This window comes from Odontomachus brunneus, unplaced genomic scaffold (genome assembly GCF_010583005.1).
Source record: "Odontomachus brunneus isolate Ranch 3 - 2012 unplaced genomic scaffold, Obru_v1 Obru_scaffold_033, whole genome shotgun sequence".
NCBI classification, from domain to species: domain Eukaryota; kingdom Metazoa; phylum Arthropoda; class Insecta; order Hymenoptera; family Formicidae; genus Odontomachus; species Odontomachus brunneus.
In genome coordinates this window covers 2,416,002-2,436,989 of record NW_022639483.1, presented here as the reverse complement: position 1 = coordinate 2,436,989, position 20,988 = coordinate 2,416,002, and the positions used below count along the sequence as shown (strand labels likewise).

Genomic DNA, 20,988 nt, shown 5'->3' with positions numbered 1-20,988 from the left:
CAACCCCGCGCGAAGAACCGCACAGCCGACGCACAACCGGAATATTCTCTCTATTTCTTTTTCTTCCTTTTTTTGCTTATAGACGATCGAATGTCATGCGCTGTGATCTCAAGAAAACGAAGAGGAGTTTCGGAATGGCGCGCGCAAGATAGAAGGGAAAGTCGCTTGAGGAATCGTGAAAATCGTAGGATATATTATTGTACATTCTTGGCTTATGATCGGAGTCGTGGCAACGACTCTTACTTCCGATATTATTTCGAGGAATTGTTCTACGACTAATTAAATTTCTTAACTCTATTCCGGAAAAGTTATCACTTGCGAATTATATTATATGTGTGTCGGTTACATCCTGATATCACTGTTGATTTACACATTTATTCGATATATGCTCCACGACAGCCAGTAGAAAAACAGCGATACTCTATTGCAATACTTTTCTTTGCATCGCTAATAATACTGAGATGTATGAACCGGCGGAATTCATGATCTATAACAATTACAACAGATACAATTTTCAGTTAATGAAATTACATTTACAATACAATGCTGCTACAACAAAATATAATTACAATCATAACACATTACAATTTCTACAAAATATAATTATTGAAAAATTAGAATTTTACACATATTTGCTTATAATTGTAATATTATTTATTAAAGCAAAATTATTGCATTCAAAGATAATATTGCAAGGATACAATATACACAGTTAGATTATTTAACAAAAGTAGAGAACGAGAGACAGAAAGAGTGTTACGCGAATTCTTCCATCAACGCGACAAATATATCACAACGAATACGCAACTTGCAACTGTTTCTTCACTATATGTGAGTGACACTTACATACGCAAAGCGTTGCAACGAGAGATCCATCAACTTTCCAATGGTGAGCGTTAATTGCTTCTGCGCTCTTAATATAATAAACAACAGAATTCGACTGTGCTTGGGTTCCATGTCATACCAGGCGCAATCGTACGCAGCGTGTCCGATCGCTTTGCTCTGCGAGAGTAAAAATGACGAAGGAATGTTTACAGAATCCTCTGATATCGGTTGCCGACTGTTCTCAGCAATTATCTCTAACCTTGTTAATCAGATATTCCCCGGCATAGCAGAACATGAACGCTTCCAGATTCGTTACGCTGTAAAGTGAAAGCGATCTCACGATCTTCTCCATCGCGTCAGGATTATCGAAAGCCTGGGAATAGCGAAGCGTATAAGAACAGTTAACTTTATTGATCGTCATAAACATATGTCTCTGTTGCAATAAAACACAAGCAGAGAAAGCGATAATTGAACGTAATAGTGTACACAGCGAACAAACACGTGATTTAGTGCGTAGTAATTAAATTTTATAGATTAAATATTTATTTCTGTGTTACTACGCTTACATGCACATGCATACATGCACCCACATTTCTATTTTATTTTCCGTTATAGCTAACAGTTATATTCACCGTTATAATTAAATATCCTAATACGCAGATCATCATAACGTTTGTTACGAATTGCATCAACGCGATGAATGTGTATAGATGCTCAATATTCTCGGTGAAATAAATGATTTTCTGATGTTTTCGAATAATCTTTTCCATCATGTGCGATTTGTGTTTGTCAGCGCTATTTACGGGTACTAGTTCCAACCAATAGAGCAGTATATCTATTTGACCACCTATGTGTAGGGTCTAAAAAGAAAGATCCCACCGCCTATGAAAATGAAGACTCGTGTTCACAAGCGGTTGTCTCAAAATTAGTTTTATTTAATCTTTTCGCTATACGGCTAATCTGTACGTCCACGCATCCGTACAACGTTGTTCTGAACCATTATTTAATGAGTAACCACTATAGTGAAAATTAGTAGCGAAAAGATTGTGTCGAATAAAAAAAGCCTTCAGAAACGAAATCTCTAATTGGACAGATGGAGGGATTAAATGTCCTCACGCATCGTGCCAAAATTTTCAGAGAGTTCCTCGAAGTACATTGTATCCATTGCATTTGGTGAAATTTTCATTCATGTCTTTTTATGCTAATCGCACATGTAACTTACCAACGTTAAAAGCAAAGAGTTTATAACACCCATTCCGCAGCTGCTCAATATCACTTGTATCAATTCAATAATTAGCGTTAATTTATACATGACTTGTGAGGTTATATTAAACGGAAATTCCATTTTGAACACGTGAGGTATCTCGATCGTAGGATCGGTAATATCGACCTCGGTTAGGATGATGTCCATGCCGTAAAAAATCACAGAGACTATGTGCAGAGTGATAATCGCGTTGGCAATATAATCAGATATTTTTGCCTTGCTAGCTGCTTTGCACATTTCGATATCATTGTTCGCACAATTCTTCCAATCTTCTGCCATTATTTTCAACATTTGATTGAATATTCTAGAGATGATCATTTATGTAATTCACTACGTGAATTTAGCGTCTCACCCGTTTTTTCGCGCGTCGTCCAATTAGGATTTCTTTTTTCTATGTTTCTCTTATTTTCTCAAGTTCAACAACAACATTAATAAGAGGAAGCGTTTTGCAATGGTAAATACACGGAAAAAAAGATTTGGTTGAGTTAACCAAATATCTGGTCGAATATAAACAATCCAGAAATTCCGATTGAAGTAACTCCAATTCTGTTTAAGTTAACAAGATTTTTGGTTGACTAACCAAAACTACTATTTCAATCGGAATTTCTGAATCATTCATATTCGACCAGATATTTGGTTAATTCAATCAAATCTCTTTTTTCTGTGTAAGAAATGCGTAATTTGATTTTGGGCGAGTATTAGATATTTTTTAGTTGATTCTAAAGTTTTCTCTCATAAATACTGAATACGTTAACATACATCTAATAACATGTTAATATGGATAAAGCATTTTTCGACTAGGAGTGGGAATATGTGTTCGACGGGAGAGAAGACTTAATAAATCAACCTTACATGTCCTAAATGTACCATTTACGTATAAAGTAAAAAAATTAAGAAATCATTGTTTGAGTCAGTTACTCACCGCTCATTCCACCAAAAGACAATAAACTTGAAGGTGAGTTTTATGTAACCTACAAAAGTGCTAAAACAATCCATTAGGTCGGATAAATCATTAGAATAAAGATGTGTAAGAAGGTATCGGTATTGGCAAACTACAACAATCGCGAATGAGATGCCCCAGAATATTCTGCAGAACATCATACACGATACATCCGGCCAGATGCCGAACAAAATGAGCAAGTATCTGACCATGCGATTGATCGTGCTCTTACGAGCCGTAACTTTGTTGTTTCTCATTAGAACTCGAACTCGCGGGTGCATAGTGAGTACATCAAGATACACATAGATTGTAGAGTAGAATACTTCAGGCAAAATACGAACAGAATCGTGTTCTTGTCAAGGGAAACCGAAGGGGGCTTGATGTGTGTCATCGAATAGCCGCGCGAAGACTGAGGTCATCAATCGACAGTACGTACGACCAGTGAGAGCTACTCATTAAATATTTTTACCGTGCCACGTGCAACGTAGGCGTAGTTCGTCGATTTTGTGAACGGAAGGGAAAACCAGAGGATGTCCAAGGAGGAAACCAAGAGGATGTCTTTCCGTTTGAAGTGCTTTAGGGTACGGTGCGTGCAATTTCCATTAAAAATGTACAACCCCGCGCGAAGAACCACACAGCCGACGCATTACCGGAATATTCTCTCTATTTCTTCTTTTTTCCTTTTTTTCTTATAGACAATCGAATGTCATGCGCTGTGATCTTAAGAAAACGAAGAGGAGTTTTGGAATGGCGTGCGCAAGATGGAAGGGAAAGTCGCTTGAGGAATCGTAGGATATATTATTGTACATTCTTAGCTTATGATCGGTGTCGTGGCAACGACTCTTATTTTCGATATTATTTCTAGGAATTGTTCTACGACTAATTAAATTTCTTAATTCTATTCCGGAAAAGTTATCACTTGCGAATTATACTATATGTGTGTCGGTTACATCCTGATATCACTGTTGATTTACACATTTATTCGATATATGCTCCACGACAGCCGGTAAAAAAACGGCGATGCTCTATTGACTTACTTTTTTTGCATCGCTAATAATACTGAGATATATGAACCGGCGGAATTCATAATCTATAACAATTACAACAGATACAATTTTCAGTTAATGAAATTACAATTACAATACAATGCTATAACAGAATATAATTACAATCATAACACATTACAATTGCTACAAAATATAATTATTGAAAAATTAGAATTTTACACACATTTACTTATAATTGTAATATTATTTATTAAAGCAAAATTAATGCATTCAAAGATATTATTGCAAGGATACAACATGCACAGTTAGATTGTTTAACAAAAGTAGAGAACGAGAGACAGAAAGAGTGTTACGTGAATTCTTCCATCAGTGCGACAAGTATCACAACGAATGCGTTACGCACAACTATTTCCGCACAATGTGTGAGTGACACTTACATACGCAAAGCGTTGCAACGAGAGATCCATCAACTTCCCAATGGTGAGCGTAAATTGCTTCTGCGCTCTTAATATAATAAACAACAGAATTCGACTGTGCTTGGGTTCCATGTCATACCAGGCGCAGTCGTACACAGCGTGTCCGATCGCTTTGCTCTGCGAGAGTAAAAATGACGAAGGAATGTTTACAGAATCCTCTGATATCGGTTGCTGACTGTTCTCAGCAATTACTTCTAACCTTGTTAATCAGATATTCCCCGGCATAGCAGAACATGAACGCTTCCAGATTCGTTACGCTGTAAAATGAAAGCGATCTCACGATCTTGTCCATCGCATCGGGATTATCGAACGCCTGCAATAGCGAAGCGTATAAGAACAGTTAACTTTATTGATCGTCATAAACGTATGTCTCTGTTGACATATTTGTGATGCAATATAACACAAACAGAGAAAGCGATAATTGAACGTAATAGTTGTACACAGCGAACAAACACGTAATTTAGTGCGTAGTAATTAAATTTTATAGATTAAATATTTATTTTTGTGTTACTACGCTCACATGCACATGCACACATGCACCCACATTTCTATTTTATTTTCTGTTATAGCTCACAGTTATATTCACCGTTATAATTAAATATCCTAATACGCAGATCATCATAACGTTTGTTACGAATTGCATCAACGCGATGAATGTATATAGATACTCGATATTCTCGGTGAAATAAATTATTTTCTGATGTTTTCGAATAATCTTTTCCATCATGTGCGATCTGTATTTGTCAGCGCTATTTACGGATACTAGTTCCAACCAATAGAGCAGTATATCTATTTGATCACCTACGTGTAGGGTCTAAAAAGAAAGATCCCACCGCCTATGAAAATGAAGACTCGTGTTCACAAGCGTTTGTCTAAAAATTAGTTTTAATTAGTCTTTTCGCTTTATGGCTAATCTGTACGTCCACGCATCCGTACAACGTTGTTCTGAACCATTATTCAGTGAGTAACCACTATAGTGAAAATTAGTAGCGAAAAGATTGTGTCGAATAAAAAAAGCCTTCAGAAACGAAATCTCTAATTGGACAGATGGAGGGATTAAATGTCCTCACGCATCGTGCCAAAATTTTCAGAGAGTTCCTCGAAGTATAATACATTGTATCCATTGCATTTCGTGAAATTTTCAATCGTGTCTTTTATGCTAATCGCACATGCAACTTACCAACGTTAAAAGCAAAGAGTTTATAACACCCATTCCCCAGCTGCTCATTATCAGATGAATCAATTCCATAATTAGCAGTAATTTATACATGACTTGTGAAGTTATATCAAACGGAATTTCCATGCTGTATATATGAGGTATCTCGATTGTACTATCGGCAATATCGACGTCGGTTAGGATGATGACTATGTCGTAAAAGAGCACAGCGACTGTGTGTAGAGTGATGATGGCGTTGGCAATATAATCAGATATTTTTGCCTTGCTAGCTGTTTTGCACATTTCGATATCACTGTTCGCACAATCCTTCCAATCTTCCGCCATTATTTTCAACATTTGATTGAATACTCTAGAGATGATCGTTTATGTAATTCACTACGTGAATTTAGCGTCTCACACGTTTTTTCGCGCGTCGTCCAATTAGGATTTCTCTTTTCTATGTTTCTCTTATTTTCTCAAGTTCAACAACAACTTTAATAAGAGGAAGCGTATTGCAATGGTAAATACACGGAAAAAAAGGTTTGGTTGAATTAACCAAATACCTGGTCGATTAAACAATCCAGAAATTCCGATTGAAGTAACCTCAATTCTGTTTAAGTTAACAAGATTTTTGGTTGACTAACCTAAACTACTACTTTAATCGGAATTTCTGAATCATTCATATTCGACCAGATATTTGGTTAATTCAATCAAATCTTTTTTTTCCGTGTAAGAAATGCGTAATTTGATTTTGGGCGAGTATTAGATATTTTTTAGTTGATTCTAAAGTTTTCTCTCATAAATACTGAATACGTTAACATACATCTAATAACATGTTAATATGGATAAAGCATTTTTCGACTAGGAGTGGGAACATTTGTTCGACGGGAGAGAAGACTTAATAAATCATCTTTACAATGTCCTAAATGTACCATTTACGTATAAAGTAAAAAAAATTAAGAAATCATTGTTTGAGTCAGTTACTCACCGCTCATTCCACCAAAAGACAATAAACTTGAAGATGAGTTTTATGTAACCTACAAAAGCGCTAAAACAATCCATTAGGTCGGATAAATCATTGGAATCAAGATGTGTAAGAAGGTATTGGTAATGGCAAACTACAAGAATCGCGAGTGAGATGCTCCAGAATACTCTGCAGAACATCATACACGATACATCTGGCCAGATGCCGAACAAAATGAGCAAGTATCTGACTATGCGATTGATCGTGCTCTTACGAGCCATAATTTTGTTGTTTCTCATTGGAACTTGAACTTGCGGATGCGCAGTGAGTACATCAAGATACATATAAATCGTAGATTAGGATACCTCAGAGAAAATATAAATTGAACCGTGTTCTCACCGAGGGGAACCGAGGGCTTGATGTGTGTCATCGAATAACCGCGCGAAGACTGATCTTGAGAGGTCATCAAACGGCAGTATTCCAGGACGTACGACCAATGGGAGCTGCTCATTAAATATTTTTGCAGTGCCGCGTGCAACGTAGGCGTATTTCGCGTAGTCAATGATCGCCGATTTGCTGGGCGGAAGAAAAAACCGAGAAGATATTTTTTCATTCAAAGCGCTTTAGGGTACGATACATGCAATTTTCGTTAAAAATGTACGACTTCGCCAGAAGAGATACGGACGTCGACGCGCAGCTGGGATTTTCTCTCTATTTTTTTTTTCTTTCTTTTTTCGCCTATAGACCTTAAAAGTCATGTTCTATGATCTTAAGAACACGAAGAGGAAATTCGAAAAGGTCCGCGCGAGATGAAAGGGAAAGTCACCTGAGGATTTGTGAAAATTGTGAGGTATATTATTGTACACTTGTAGCTTATGATGAGCAACGGCTCTTACTTCGCAGTTCTGGTACGATTTCTAGTATATTCTATGATTAATTCTTTACCCTATCTCGTAAAAGATGTCACGTGCAAGTTACATTGTATGTGTATCATGTATATCCTGGTACCACTATTGATTTACATATTTATTTGATATGTGCTCCACGACAATCGGTCAATCAGAAGGACGGCGAGACGAATACTGTGTTGCAATGTTTCTCATTGCATTGCCAGTAATACCGAGATATATGAAACCGCAGAATTCATGATCTGTAACAATTTGCAACAGTTACCATTTTCAGCTACGAGCTTATAATTATAATACAATATTGTTAGTTCATTACAATAGATAAGTTACACTTACACTAGCAAAGCGTTGCAACGAAAGATCCATCAACTTCCCGATGGTGAGCGTTAATTGCTTCTGCGATCTTAAAATAATAAGCAACAGAATGCGACTGTGCTTGGGTTCCATGTCATACCAGGCGCAATCGTATGCAACGTATCCGATCGCTTTACTCTGCGAGAGTAAAAGTAACAAAGTGACCATTAGAGAATCTTCTTCTTGACCGTCCTCAGCAATTATCTCTAACTTTGTTAATCAGATATTCCCCGGCATAGCAGAACATGAACGATTCCAGATTCGTTACGCTATAATACGAAAGCGATCTCACGATTTTTTATATCGCATTCGGATTATCGAGCGCCTGAAATAGCGGAGCGTACAAAAACGATTAACTTTATTTAGTCGTACAGAGGGAACAAACACGCGATTAAGTACATAACAATGAAATGAAGCAGATTAATTATTTATTTTTATCTATGTTACTTCATATACATACACCCACGTAAATTCCTGTTTTACTTACTCTTATAGTTAACAGTTTTACTCACTGTTATGATTAAAAATCCTAATAAGCAAATCATAACCACGTTTGTTATGAATTGCATCAATGCGACGAATGTATATAGATTTTCGATTTTCTCCGTGAAACAGATGATTTTCTGATGTTTCTCAATAATTTTTCTCATCATGTTGGATAGTTGTTTTTTAGTGCTATTTACGGACCTAGTTCTGCCAACCAATAGAGCAGTATATCTATTTGACCACCTGTGTGTAAGGTCTAAAAAGAAAGATCCCACTTCCTATGAAAATGAAGACTCATGTTCAAGCAATTGACTGAAGAATAGTCTCATTTAATCTTTCCGCTACGATTAATCTGGACTCCATCGCTGCGCAGATACTCAATCACTGAATGCGCATAATAAATATTAGTATGAAATGAGTGGCATTTCTATTTTGCTATACTATGTAATGTATCGTAATTACGTTAATATATAGAGTGATTATTAATAAATTTATAGAATTTACATACACATGCACATATGTATGTGTATATATATATATATATATATATATATATATATATATATATATATATATATAATTAATGATAAAGAAATGTAACAATAGTTTTTTTAGATACAATTATACATGACAGCTTTAGGTTTAGAAAAAATGATTGTTATGAATACAGATCCATTTCCTGGATCAAAGAATAACAGCCTTCCAAATCTTATATTGCTCTTACATTACATTTGAATAGTTAAAAGAAATAAAAAAAATTAAAAGTTAAAAGTTATTAAAAGAAATTAAAAGTTGCTTCATAGCATACTATCTTTTGGCTCAGAATGCATGATAAAGGATAAGGATACTATAGTGTCGTGTCTTTCTAAACGACCACTTAGTGAGAAGCCACTATAATGGTATACATATAGTAGCGGAAAGATTAAAGGGTAAATTGAAAAGAATCTCCAGAAAGGAAATCTCTGATTGTACAGATGCAAGGATCAAATTTTCTTACGCATAGTGCTCAAATTCCCGAATTTTCGCAAAAAAACATTGCATCTGTTTTCAGTAGAATTGTATTTTTTTTTGTTAATTATACATACAACTTACCAATATCAAAAGCAAAGCGTTTATAATGCCGATTCCACAGCAGCTCATTATCAGTTGTATCATTTCCATGATTAATGTAAATTTATACGTGGTTTGTGTGGTTATATCAAACGGAATTTCCATTTTATATATGTGGGGTATCTCAATCGTGCGATTGGTAATGTCAACGTTGGTTAGGACGGCATCCATGCTGTAAAAGAGCACAGCGGTTGCGTTCAGAGTGATGATCGCGTTGACAATATAATCCGATATCTTTGCTTTGTTGGCTGCCTTGCGTATTTCGATACTATTGTCCGCACAATCCTTCCAATCCCTTGCCATCATTTTTAAAATTTGGTCGAATGTTCTAAAGATAACGATGTATGTAAATCACCACGTGAATTTATCGTCTCTTTTCTTTTTTGCGTTGTAAAATTACAGTTTCTCTTTTCCATATTTCTCTCAATTTTCTAATATTTAACAACAACGTTAACACGAGAAAACGTGTAGGAAATATTGCAACGTGAATGGCAAGTACGTATTTTATTTGTTCAAAGAATATGAGATACTTTTAGGTTGTTTCTAAAACTATTTCTCATAAATATTGAACAAGTGTTAATACGAATAAAGCATTTTTTAAATAGAAGTAACAATATATATTCGGCAGGGGAAGACTTCTAAACTAACTTAATAAGTTCCAAGCAAATCATGTTTGAATAAGGTAAAACATTGACAAATTATTGCTTAAATAACATACTTACCGCTCATTCCACCAAAAAATACTGATTTCGACGAATTTTATATATCCTATGAGGGCACTAAAACAATCCATTAAATTGAACAAGTCACTGGAATAAAAATATATGACGAGATATCGGTATTGGCAAACTTCGATGAACACTAATGAGATACCCCAGAGTACTCTGCACAACGTCATACACGATATGTCTGGCCAGATGCCGAGCAAAATGAACACGTATCTGACCTTGCGATTGATCGTACTCTTGCGAACCATAACTTTGTTGTTTCTCATTGGAACTCGCGCTCGCATATGCACAGTAAGTGCATTAAAATATATATACAAAATCAAACAGAAAACATGTAAATAGAACAGAATACTCTAAGAAAGATACGAACAGGACCGTATTCTCGCTAAGGAGGACCGATGAAGGCTCGATGCGTGTCATCGAATAGTCGCGCTAAGACTGGGTAGTCGTGACAGATCATCAAACGCCAATATCCCAGAACGTACAACCAATGGGAGCTGGTCATTAAATATTTTTAACGTACTGCGTGCAACGTAGGCGCAGTTGGCATGGTCGATGATCGCTGATTTCCGTTCGCTTTAGGGTACGGTGCATGCAATTTTCGTTAAAAATGCACGATCTCGCGAGAAACAGGCGCGCACAGGCCACATCAGTCTACGGTCTGTTGAGAGTCATGCGCAATGATTTGTAGGAAAAGGAAAAGAAATTGCGAAGGGTTGCGCTCGGGATGTAAGAGGAAGTCTTTGGAGAATCCGTGAAAATTGCGGACTATATGATGGCACGCTTTCAGCTTACGGTTCGGAGATCATAGATACACTTAGTCTACAGTTCGACGTAGTCCTGTAACTTATTCTTTGATTGATTAAGTCATACAATCTCGGAGAAATATGTTGTGTTACAATTATGCACTTCTCTAACTAGTGATTCGCACATCAGTCGTCGGCACATGATCTGCGAATAAAAATGACGAGATGCACTTGTGATGTTCACTTCATTGCCAACAATACCGACAAGTAGGATCCCGCGGAGTTCATGATCTACAATAATGTCGTTTGCATAAATGCTCGATATATTTATAATATTGTAATATAATATTGTAATATTATTGTGATGTATAGGATGAGACGTAGTTTTTGAAGATATCACCGAGGGGGTGTAACGTGCCGATTTAAGTAAAAGAAAATTTTAATCGATTAATAGAAACCAACTTTTTCATCACATCGCGCGGCAGTCTAAAATACCATACATATATACGGTTATTTTTTATTTGCCTTTTTTATATCATCTTATAAAACCCGAGCTTTTTTGCTAACATTAATTGGATACAAACGGCGCCTTTGACAGTTTAATTTTTAACACGCGGAAAAAAATCGAAGCGAAATATCGAGGAATCGTTGAAACCTTGAAAGCAATTAATTATTTATACGCTCACTTACGCTCGCGAAGCACTGCAGCGAGAGGTCGGTCAGCTTCCCCACTGTGAGCGTCAATTGCTTCTGCGATCTTAATATAACGAGCAACAGGATGCGACAGTGTTTTGGTTGCATGTCGTACCAAGCGGTATTATACACTGCATATCCGACTGCCTTGCTCTGCAAGGACAAAGATTAAAAGTAATGGCAATTTTTCGTGTTATTTTCGCGAAAAAACTTTGAATATTTTAATTAATCATTAACCAATTTGAAGTTTATGCCAAGTAGATTAAGAATATGAAGTCTCAATAATATTCTCAAAGTCGCTTGAAATAATTGGTTCAGAAGGTTACAATCTCATACGAGAATAATACGAGAATAATACTAGAATAATACGAGAACAATACGAGAATATGGAAATGTTATATATATGATCTACACGTCTCAAAAGCTTCAAGTCGATGTGTCATTTATTAGAGCATTCAAAGTTTTACAGAATCCTTTGGAAAAGGAGTGAAACTTGACCGCGCTTTTTTCTCATATCATTCTTGTCAATCATTTCGTTATGAGTTTATTCCTTGTCGCTAACCTTGTTAATTAGATATTCCCCGGCATAGCAAAACATAAACGCTTCCAGATTCGTCACGGAGTAGTACGCGAGTGATCTCACTATCTTGCCCACCGGGTCGGAACTATCGAGCGCCTGTAACATCGAAACGCGACGCGAGAAACGAACATACTTGATGTACGTGTACGATAAACCGCGAATATCTATCTTTATCGACGCTATTTTCTGTACGAGAATGCGAGAATAGAGACATTAATACGTGACACATAATACCAACATAATCAATCGAACGCAAATAAACACAAACAAATACCAAATGATACTAGAAATACGATTGACCGCGTATCAATTAAATATTTCACATTAATTATATACTTCTATCCTCATTATTGAACATTGACGCATTTCACTCACTGTTATGATCAGGAATCCTAATAAGCAAATCATAATCACGTTCGATGCGAATTGCACCAACGCGATGAACGAATATAGGCTCTCGATGTTTTCTGAAAAGTAAATAATTTTCTGATGCTTCCGAATGATTTTGTTCGTCATGCTGCTAACAGACTCGCGTTTGCTTCCGCTTCCATCGGCCACAAGCTCCTCCAACCAACACTTCAGTATGTCTATTTGGCCACCCACGTGTAAGGTCTAAAAAAGAACAGCCCACCGCCTATGAAAGTGGAGACTCATGTTCAGCCGGTGTAAGTTAAGGAATATCCAACTAAATTAAGAATATCCAAGGCGAACCGAACACTGATGTTGGAGAGAATATTTATTAATATTGCGAGGATAATAATGTTCCACAATGTTAACGCATGCATTGGATAAGTTTTTCAGTCTTTATAACGTACGCGGTGAATCAATCTTCCACGTCTGACCTTAACTAATTATCATATATTAATATAAATTAAACATTCCCGCTTATTATTGCATGATTACATATTACTTGGTTCCATTTTAAAATTACAAAAAAATACTATCTCAGCTAAGAGGAGCAACATCAACGTCCGACTCTTACTTGCCTTGAATATTCTTGAATATTTAGTTGTATATTTCGAGTAAGCCTGTTTATATAAAGTAGTGTGTAAGAAATATCCTTGGGAGTGACAAATTTGGTCCAGATCAATGTTTAATTATGTCCATTAATTATGTCATTTAACTACTTTAGTGGTAATTTGTAGAAAATGACTGCGCGGTTCTCTTCAAGACGTGGATTTTTTCTTTTCCTTTTTTTTAAATAAATGTATTTAGATTTTTCTTTGCTCTTTATAGCTACTTTTTTAAGGAATTTTGAGAATTAGAGTGTGGAATATATCTAATTTGTATTTGCTATGAGTTGGACAAAACACAATGGTTTAGGTTAAAAGGAATTTAACATTGCACCACGAAATCTTTCCGGACATACCACTTAAGGAGTTAAATATGTTTGACGAAGCGGCTATCGTGAACTCGTATACTTTCGGGTTCTTCGGGAGATTCGCGGATTTCATTTTCCCTGTTTCTTTTTCATAAATTTTCTTTATACACCGACACATCGTGTTCACGTCAATTGCTCGCACACTTACCAGGGTTAAGAGTAAAGCGTTTAGAATACTAATTGCCAAGGCGCACAAGATGACGTGCATCAGTTCGGTGATTAAGACGAATCTGTAGGTGTTCTGCGTGTGTATGTCGAATGGAAGTTTCAGTTTATTGATATGAAGTATCTCGGTTGTGGGATCAGTGACGTCGGCGTCGATCAGAATGATACCGATGCCGTAAAAGAGCACGGCGAATATGTGGAGGGTGATAGTCGCGTTGCTGATACGATCCGATATCTTTGCTTTGCTCGTCGCCTCGCGCATCTCGACGTCGCTGTTGATGCACTCGCCCCAGTCCTCCGCCATCATCTTTAAGACTTTGTCGAATGTTCTGCACAGAATCGCGTGTATGCGCTTCGCGTATTGCACTTTATCGTGTAAAGGTCGTAACAATTAAATTGATTAGTAAAACCTTTTTCCATAAACACTGAACAAACATTGATACGAACGCTTCGTTCCTCAAATAGAAGTGTGCTGACACATAAAACGTGTGTTCTACGGGAAGAGACTTTTGAATCAATCAAATATTTTGTGTGCACACTCAGTTTCTAGTGTGGTTTCGATCGAGTGAAGTTGCAACGCTTCAATTTGTCAGAATTAAAAACTACCGTTGACATGTACGCGCGGTAATTGTGGTTACAAAAAGATACTACAAAAAAAACTTCTTCGTGATAATGAAGAATAAAATTCTTTCTTAATTTGAAATAAATTCTTTCTTCCCCAAATATCATAAATGTCACTCTCTGTACTGTCACTTTGGCTCCTGTCATATCCCGATCACTGTGAATACACGTCGGCAGTGACTGTCAATTTTGAAGTGCCGCAACTTCATTCGATTAAAGGTGTGAAGGTCGTTTAACAGCTGAGTATACCTCACGTCGCGTCACTTACCGTTGATTCAACCAGAAGTAACCGAACTTGGTGTACAGCTTCACGTATCCTAGGAAGCTGCTGAAGCAATCCATCAAGTCGAACATATCGTTGGTATGGAAATGCGTTAAGAAGTACAGGTAGTGGCAAAACTGAGTAATCATTATTGTGATACTCCAAAATATTCTGCAGAACGTCATGCACGTCGTATCCGGCCAGATGCCGTACATAGTGAGCAGGAACTTCACCGTGCGATTAATCGTGCTTTTCCGAGTTGTCATCGTGGAGCTCTCTCTGAGCCCGCTCGTGCACGCAACCGGGATATATCAAAATGTATGTATATAGTAGAAAAAGTACGCTCTCGGGAAAGTCAAGAAGGTATGCTTTCTCGGTAAATGTAGCTGCTGGTGAAGGCTCGACGGTGTATGTATGTGTATATATCTCTCTGTGTGTGTGTGTGGGTGTATGTGTGTCTGTCTGTGTGCGTCACCGTGTATGCGCGCGAAGACTGGAAGGTCGTAAGATGTCATGAAATCAGGATGTGCCTCCGCACGAACGACCTATAGGTGCTGTTCATGAAATATTTTTATCGAGTGGTCAGTGCGTGTACATTGCCGTAGCTCCTCCACCGTTTAGTCCGAAGGAAGAAGCGCGTGTGATTATTTCTCCCTCCTTTGAGCGCAACGCGATCGCGAAATGTTAGCCTTAAATATGCAACGCGGACGTAGATATCGCGTGGCGATGTATGTCCGATGACAAATCGCGTGTCCGAGACGTCTTGGAAGAAAGTTTTGAAATCTAGCGGGTAGATGGACTTTGATGAAGGAACGGAGGGCTAACTCGTGCGATATTGCGAAAGCGCACATGCGCGATAGTTGAAAGTGTACTCGTGCCTGCGAAGGTAGTCAATGAGAGACTGACAAGTGCCAAACACCCGTTCTTGAACGTCGAAACGGTTGTTTATTTCGAAATTAAAATAGTAAATAATACAGTTACTATAGATAGATATTAAATGATATACTTGTAGAAAATGTGATTCAACACGATGTTAGTATTAGTGCTGTCAATATAATCATCGGGTAGTTTCTGTACATACAGAGAAAACAATTCTAGAAAATTTATTTGTGAGATAAAGTTTATTTCTATGTGTGGCATAAAGTTTATTTCTGTGCTTATATTTCTCAGTGTCGTATCTATTTGCCATCTGCTACTGTTTTCCATGCATGGAGACAGAAGTTTAGTTGCATTAACATAATGTTTCTGGTTGTGGTAATGAACGAACCAACGCGTTTTGGTTTAACAAAACGGAATTTTTTATTCTTAGGATTAAATTTGGGTTGTAAGGACAGAAATTATGTGTCCTTCAATTAAAACACGTTAGTTTCCGTTCCGCTGGAAACCCCGTTCTTTTATCAAAGCCGAACTTCATGTTAATATAACCAATTTTTTTTTCCGTGCAGTAAATAATTCCACATTAGCTAATTTTAAATCTTTCATTTTTTAAAAATATTATCGATACTAACTCGAATACTCGAGCATCTGATTAACTGGCATAGTAACTGGATATCGGAGTAGCCCGAAAAATATTCGACAGCTTCGAATATCTGGGTAGTATCAAAGTACCCGGAGATTTTTTCTTTTTTTAACACTTTTAGTCAGTGCATATGGGGAGAGATGTTTATTTGATCAAAGTTGATTTCCATGTCTACAATACACACTTTACCTAACTTTCACTGTGAGGATAACGTACCTCGGTTCGGTTCACTATTCAATATATTGTAAACTCATGTTATGCCATAAATAATACCTTATCCGAGAGAACACTTCTGGAATAAGAGACTGTGTTGCAATGTATGTTCTCTAACTGGTGATTTACGCGGTATTTGTTGCGTGCTTCACGAATACTGGCAAGAAATCGACGACGTTCATTGCATCGCCAACATCACCGATAAGTACGATCCAGAAGCGTTCATGATCTATAACAATATTGCTGTTTGTGTTAAAAATTATTATTTGTATGATCATAACGAAAAAGCGCGTGTTAGATGTTAGCGTCGCAGTTTAAGATCGATCTGTTGACTCTTTGCGATAGAAGCCAGGGATAAAAGCACTTTTATCTTGAAAGCGTTACGATCGCAAGAAAAGTCAATTCTACTACGGTCTGTTGTATTTTTTGAGAATTTTATTAGTTCTATTTCATTATATTAATCAATTGTATGTGCTCGATTTATCTGATCCAATTCATTCAATTCTGTTAATTCTGTGCGATATAACGAGGAATTTTTTATCATGACGTATGTGTATGATTACGAGTGCAGCATTATTTCGTGCGCTACGCGTATATTTCTTACGCTTGCGAAGTATTCTAAGGAGAGGTCCGTCATCTTTCCCACAGTGAGCGCTAATTGTTTCTGCGATCGCAATATTACAAACAGCAACAAACGGCTGTCTTCAGGCTTTAGGTTGTACCACGCGCAATTGTAAGCCGCAACTCCGACCGCTTTGCTCTGCGAAGGCGAAAATTACGAGGAGATTTTTATCGCAAGAATGCGCCTTATCCCTTTCACGGCATGACAAACACATTACGGTCTGTTATCGGTGTGATTTACGTAATTATCATAATTATCGTGCTAACCTTGTTCCTCAGATATTCCCCGGCAAAACAGAACATAAACGCCTCGAGATTCGTAATGGCGTAAAATAAAAGAGATCTCATTATCTGTTCTACCGCGTCGGGGGTGCCGATCGCCTGTAACATCAAGCCGGCAGGTGAAAGCTCATTAGCGTATTCGCGCAGTCGCGAGCGGTTGTCTCTGTCAATATATCTCGTTTGCGTCCGTGAAATGTATCACGATAAACGACGCCGATCCATCTTATCGTACTATTTGCGATATTCTAATTTCCGATTTTTTACTCACGCTCACGATGAGAAACGCCAGCGAGCAGATCATTATCGTGTTCGACGCGAATTGCAGCAGCGCGATGTGCGTGTACAGATTCTCGACGTTCTTCGATAAGTCGATGATCTTCTGATGCCTTTTAACGATCTTACCCGTCGTCACATCTGATTTTTCTTGTTTCTTCTCGTTTTCTTGCGATGCGTGGTCCCGCAACCAGCAACATACGATTTCCATTTGACCGCCTATGTGCAAGATCTAAAAATAAGAAACACACACACACACATATATATATATATATATATATATATATATATATATATATTTATTTATTTATATACTTGATCAGAATTCTGATAACTTTCTCTTCAATCAGGATCACAGTTGAAATTACCAGAATTCTATTCAAGTTAACAAGATTAAAGTAATCAATGTTAACAAGTCAGATCAAGCAAAAACCAAACAAGGTTTCTAGTTAATTAATTCTTCGTGGCATAGTGCTATACTCATATGGCACTTTTTTTTACTCGATTTTTCATAATTTTTATATATTTTTCAATAAGCCAATATGACTTTAATCACACATTTAAATTCCTAGTATATGAATTACTATATAACAACCATTAAAATTATGTTATTTGTTAGATAACAATATTTTATTTAATATATTAGGTAATAGAGTCAGGGGTTTTTGAGATCACAGAATTCGAATTGAAGGTAAAAAAGTGACTTGATTTATATATAACTTTATGTTAGAAAGTTTTTTGGATAGCTGATTACGAATATGTTGATAATTACAAAATTCAAAATTGCAGTCAAACATGAAATATAAACATATGGCAAATAGAAAATCTCTAAGAAATCTCGCTTTTAGCATTATCCAGAACTAACATTTTAGATTCTTTATTTTGAATTTTGAAAATTTTCAAAATCCGACTTTATATTTGTAATCAGCGATCCCAAAAACCCTTGAATACTTGATTTTCAGTGACTGGGATCATTTTTACATTTTCATATCGGGTCCGCTATTTTAAATTTTGAACATTTTCAAAATTTGACTCCATATTCGTAATCAGCGATCCCCAAAAATCCCTGTATACAGAGTTTCAAGAAACTCGTATGTAAGGAAAAATGTATGCTTCAAAGACATGCAGTTGTTCAACTTAGGCAGTTGCAAGTTCTGGTTAAACAGGAATCTTGTTTGATTAACCAGAATCTTGTCAATTTGATTAGAATTCTAATAACTTCAATCTGAAACCTGGTTCGTTCATATTTCATCAAATTAACCATTCGGTTAATCAATCAAATTTTTTTCCTTGTAATGAAATTTACTACGTTCCTTAATAAGATAGATCTTACTGATAACCTGCATCCTTGCACTATATTAAACATATAGTAAAAAGTCGAGAAAATTTATATGAAAGAAAATTGTAATATTCTCTTCCTGTACAAATACAATTGTGAGAAAAAGCTCAGAAATTGAAATTAGATCCGAGAGAGCTAAAATCAAAATCGAATCACAAGAAGTAAAATTAAAGTATGTCCGATGGCACGCTGAAAAGCTGTCACTTCGTACTAGCGTCTTACCAGAGTTAAGAGCAACGAGTTAACAGCACCGGCCGCCCAACTGCCCATTATGACATATACGAATTGCGCGGTCAGGATCGTTTTGTACGTCCGTTGCGTGTTCACGTTGAAAGGAATCTCCACTTTGTGCACGTAGAGCAGCTCAGAAGCGCGATCATTGATATCGACCTCGGCGAGGATAGCGCGGGTGCTGTACGCGATGGCGCTTAACGTGTGTAGAGTGATGATTGCGTTGGTGATGCGATCCGATAATTTCGCTTTGCATATCGTCTCACGCATGCCAAGTTCGTTGTTAGCATTATCCTCCCAGTCTTCCGCCACCATCGCCAGCGTCTCGACGAATTTTCTACGGATGATCGAACAGCGTCAGTAATCCCACCGATCGACGAGAAAACTCACCCTGGGTTCCGAGAAACGTCGAGAAGGCATTTGCAAGGTCGGCCATCACTCGAGCGGAATTTCAGATTTTCGACTTGCCTCCTTCTTAAGCGGATCTTTGAGATTTTTCTCGCTTCGCGGAAGCGCGCAGCAACGAGAGCTGTTGTGGCAAACGCATATGAACGTACACCTCGTATACTTATCAGACACAACTCAACCCCGTCGCGCGGTTTAATCAGTCAAAGTATATAAATAAACGAAACGAACAAGTCGTCGGATCGCTTTCGCCAGGGGAATCGTTCATTCGACGTCGCGTTCGCTAATCCCTCACGGCCATAAGATAATCATACGTTCGCTCGAGCTGAGATCTCACTACTTACCGCTGATTCAACCAAAATATAACGAGCTTGCTCATCACCTTGGCGTACGCCAGCAGACTACTTAGACAATCCATCAAATTGAAGAGATCATCGGAGTAAAAATGCGTTATAAGGTATCGGTAATGACAGTATTGCACGATTACTATCGTAACGAGCCAAAATGTTCTGCGCAGCAATACGCACGAGGTACCCGGCCAAATTCCGAACAGAATAAACATCAATTCTATCGTGCGATTAATCGTGCTCTTCCGAATCATGATATTCGCCTGTTTCTCATTCCCGTTCGTCTGAATGAGCGGGCGCATCGAATGAGTGCGCGTGAACGACAAACACTCTCGGAGAAGCGGAAAGACAACGGGATGTCTTTGCTGTTAATGCGGATCCCAATGTGTATCAGCGTAAGAAGTGAAACGTAGAGCACTCGTGCGAAGACTGCGCGCGACGCTGAAAAGTCATTATCCTGGTCGACTTTGCAGCGACTGTTGTCGACCAATGGGAGCCACTCATGAAATATTTTCATCGTGATGCGCGCAGACTGCGGCTATATATTCGCCGTGCGGTGAGTTCTGGCAATTTTAAGAAAAATAAGAGAGAACAGGTGGATTTGTCTGTGCCTTCCATCGACAAAACGGAATTGACGGATGGTGCAGTTACGAACTGTACTCTTGAAATATGCAACGATACGTGCGAGAACCCGTGTACATGATACGTGTGTACGATAGCGAGTAGTTTTTGTTGAGCTTTGGCGACCTCTTGAAATTTAGAGGGTGTAACAGACGTGGAGGGAGAAATAACAGAGAAGAGAGCCGTGCGGTATTGCGCAAAACTACGTGTTCCCCTTTGCGTTTGCGCGACTCTCGCTCCGCTCGACTTACATATGAGGGAAGATGCACGAGTTTCCTTTCCTTTTTTTCTTTGCTTTACGAGTCATGGAAAATCGGGATCTCATATGCGTATTAGTTCTCCAGTGAACGCTCTGGCCAGTCTCATGACAATTTGTAACGTTGCTCTGGACATTATTCCGTGAATCATTATTTTATATATACAAACTAAACATATTTTAGCAAAAATATCGGTTATTATGACGTGTGTGTC

The 20,988-nt window shown here is 37.6% G+C and overlaps 2 protein-coding genes and 1 pseudogene across 3 annotated transcripts; all 3 read right to left on the bottom strand.

Annotated features, from left to right (window-relative positions):
- Nucleotides 1-825: 825 nt before the first annotated feature.
- On the bottom strand, nt 826-6,931 carry LOC116843539. The gene is made up of 11 exons (XM_032814001.1): nt 6,657-6,931; nt 5,693-6,038; nt 5,099-5,326; nt 4,712-4,825; nt 4,474-4,629; nt 4,067-4,119; nt 3,499-3,587; nt 3,012-3,351; nt 2,048-2,393; nt 1,085-1,198; nt 826-1,002 (listed from the first exon to the last, which is right to left on the bottom strand). Exons 1-11 carry the CDS (start codon nt 6,929-6,931, stop codon nt 826-828), a joined length of 2,238 nt encoding a protein of 745 aa, XP_032669892.1.
- An 800-nt stretch (nt 6,932-7,731) lies between these two features.
- Nucleotides 7,732-10,484, bottom strand: LOC116843553 (annotated as a pseudogene).
- A 674-nt stretch (nt 10,485-11,158) lies between these two features.
- LOC116843556 (odorant receptor 67c-like) lies at nt 11,159-20,384 on the bottom strand. 2 transcript variants are annotated; one of them, XM_032814024.1, is made up of 8 exons: nt 19,894-20,384; nt 19,136-19,481; nt 17,570-17,806; nt 17,287-17,400; nt 17,003-17,158; nt 12,220-12,333; nt 11,655-11,810; nt 11,159-11,255 (listed from the first exon to the last, which is right to left on the bottom strand). In XM_032814024.1, the coding sequence occupies exons 1-8, from the start codon at nt 20,196-20,198 to the stop codon at nt 11,205-11,207; spliced, it is 1,479 nt and encodes a 492-aa protein (XP_032669915.1). In that variant the 5' UTR covers nt 20,199-20,384; the 3' UTR covers nt 11,159-11,204. The 2 variants fall into 2 exon arrangements, with proteins under 2 accessions (XP_032669915.1, XP_032669914.1); XM_032814023.1 differs by lacking the exons at nt 11,159-11,255; nt 11,655-11,810; nt 12,220-12,333 and adding an exon at nt 16,420-16,627.
- Between the last annotated feature and the right edge of the window lie 604 nt (nt 20,385-20,988).